The sequence below is a fragment of the Saprolegnia parasitica genome, assembly GCF_000151545.1.
Source record: "Saprolegnia parasitica CBS 223.65 unplaced genomic scaffold supercont2.570, whole genome shotgun sequence".
In the NCBI taxonomy this organism is placed as follows: Eukaryota; Oomycota; class Saprolegniomycetes; order Saprolegniales; family Saprolegniaceae; genus Saprolegnia; species Saprolegnia parasitica.
Window position 1 is genome coordinate 2,051 of NW_012156964.1, and position 2,206 is coordinate 4,256.

The 2,206-nt window shown below is 56.4% G+C and overlaps 1 protein-coding gene across 1 annotated transcript; it reads right to left on the minus strand.

The window, feature by feature from the left end:
- Positions 1-1,019: 1,019 nt before the first annotated feature.
- On the minus strand, positions 1,020-2,096 carry SPRG_15624 (hypothetical protein; the record flags this gene model as incomplete). The annotated part of the gene is made up of 1 exon (XM_012356745.1): positions 1,020-2,096. A coding segment is annotated over one exon (1,077 nt), but the record flags the coding sequence as incomplete, so codon positions are not given.
- Positions 2,097-2,206: the final 110 nt, after the last annotated feature.

The window sequence follows — 2,206 nt, forward strand, 5'->3', positions numbered from 1 at the left end:
CTTGAAAAGGAATCATAAACAACGCGGTGATCACTGCGTGGTGGACACGACCGTGCAACTGGCCGGTTCAGTGCTTACCGACCAGCAACCCAGGGTACGGTAATATCACATAATAAGATACTCAGTACCGCTGCTCGTTGAACTGATATCGCTTCAGAATACCCGTGGCGCGTGGTCAAATCGACCACATTGTCGCGTCCACACCCGTGTCTTGAACTGCCAGGGTCCCTTCCAACCGACAACTGGATTCGAGCCGATTTGGCTACCAAAGGTACACAGGACGTGGGATTCTAGGGAGGCATCCCTGGTACGAAGCAGATAGCTACTAGTACTGTCTGCAATCTAGTCGCAGACGGGCGATGGTCTTGTCTATGTCAACGCGACCGGCCAGATGACTGAACAAGGCAATTATGTACGGATAACACAAGTAAGCGGATTTTTAGCTACTATCTGGATAAATTGCCCAGCGATCTGTGTTCAACATCCAGGATTCTCTTCTCGCTTCTGGTTCATAGTAGCGGGCATCGGTCCGTCTTTGCTCCTGCGTTTCTTTGGACGCGATTCGGTTCGACAAACTCAGCTTTTTTAATCTGAAGTTTGAAGCTAACCAAGCATGTACCGTACATATATGTATCCAACTCCACTTCCACCGAGCCGTCCATGGACTTCCTTGCTCTTGTTCTTCGTTGCCAGTTTTCTAAAGTCAGGTTCTTCGATGCCGGCATGGCAACGGTGGGATACAGTTCCGCACCAAGCAGTGCCGCAAAGTGCACGCGTCAAGCTGGTGCTCGCATAGAGACGTCCGATCAAAAGTATTGGCATCCACGACCACCACAAGCCCCTGTAAGAGCTTTTCTCAACTTGTCAACACCCGTAGCATCCATTGATTGAGGTTGCGATGCATGAGTCAGTGCAACAAGGACATGCATCTTGATGTTGGTTTTGCTTGATGGCGCTGGCAAGGTGGTTGTGGTATCAGTCGGTATGATTACAGAATCGGACAACACTACTTCATAGCCTCACCGAATGCGATGCAGCGGCAGCACGGCCGACGCTGGAAACGGGCACATCGTCTCGGGCGCGACGACAAAGTGCCGCCAGCTCTTAATGTCAAAGAGGTGCATGTCTCCGCGATAGCGCCATGTGAACAAGCCGCCCATCGCAGCCGACATCCTGTCCGTGTACTGCTCGTCGCCGATTGCCCAGTAGCTCAGATTCGACGAGTACAGACTCGTCGCGTTCAAAAAAAGCGATGTGATGCGGGACGATGGCAGCGTCGGGCGCAGGAGCCGCTCGACGACGGCGGTCCCCAAGACGCAGCTCACGCAGAGTGCGACGTCAATCGAGATACGGCTCACGCGGCCAAGCTCAACGTGTCCGCTGATGCACGTGAGCGCCAGGTCCATATCCACAAACGTGCAGCGGCGACGGACGTAGGCAGTGTAGTCTTGCGGCACCGCCCACGTCCACACCGCCGCAACGGCGCTTGCGGCGACCGAGCTCTTCCACGCATAAAACGGCGTGTACTGGCGGGTGACGCAGCTAAGGACGTCGTTCATGATGTACACGAGCCACGAGAGCTCAGACGCGCCGAGAAGCGTCGGAACGACAGCGAGCGGCGGTGCTACAAAGCGAGCACCCGCGCCGACTGCCGTGAGCTCGAGCGGCTGCGTGTTGAGGAGCCATAGCGCGGTCACGCCCCGCACAATAAGCAACGCGCGGCCGACCCACGCATGCCCGACGAGTCGATTCAACGCAAAGAGATTCGCGCCTTCGTACGCGCCGCGGCAAACAAACAGAGCGTAGAGGGCGGCGACGGCTGCGCCGAGCATGATCGTACCCGTGACGTAGCGTACGCACTGCTGGCAGACGAAGGAGAGGCGGGTAGGGATACCCGCGTCGTCGATCGCAAGCGTCATGGGCTTGGACTGCTTGGAGATGGTGGTAATCGTACCAGCATCGCCTTGGAACGAGACGACTTCGCGGAGCCCGACGACCCACTCGGCCAAGTAGTTCCATCCGAAAAAGACCCACGAGCGGTCGCTTTCGTCCAAAATGTTGACCTGGAAGAGCGCAATATTGGAGCTGTTGTACGGCTTGACAAGATATTGTATGGTTTGGATACCCAGCGCGCGCGCATCCGACTCAGCAGTCGTCGCCAGAGACCGCAGCGACGCCGTCAACCGACACAGGGAGCTCGTCGCCA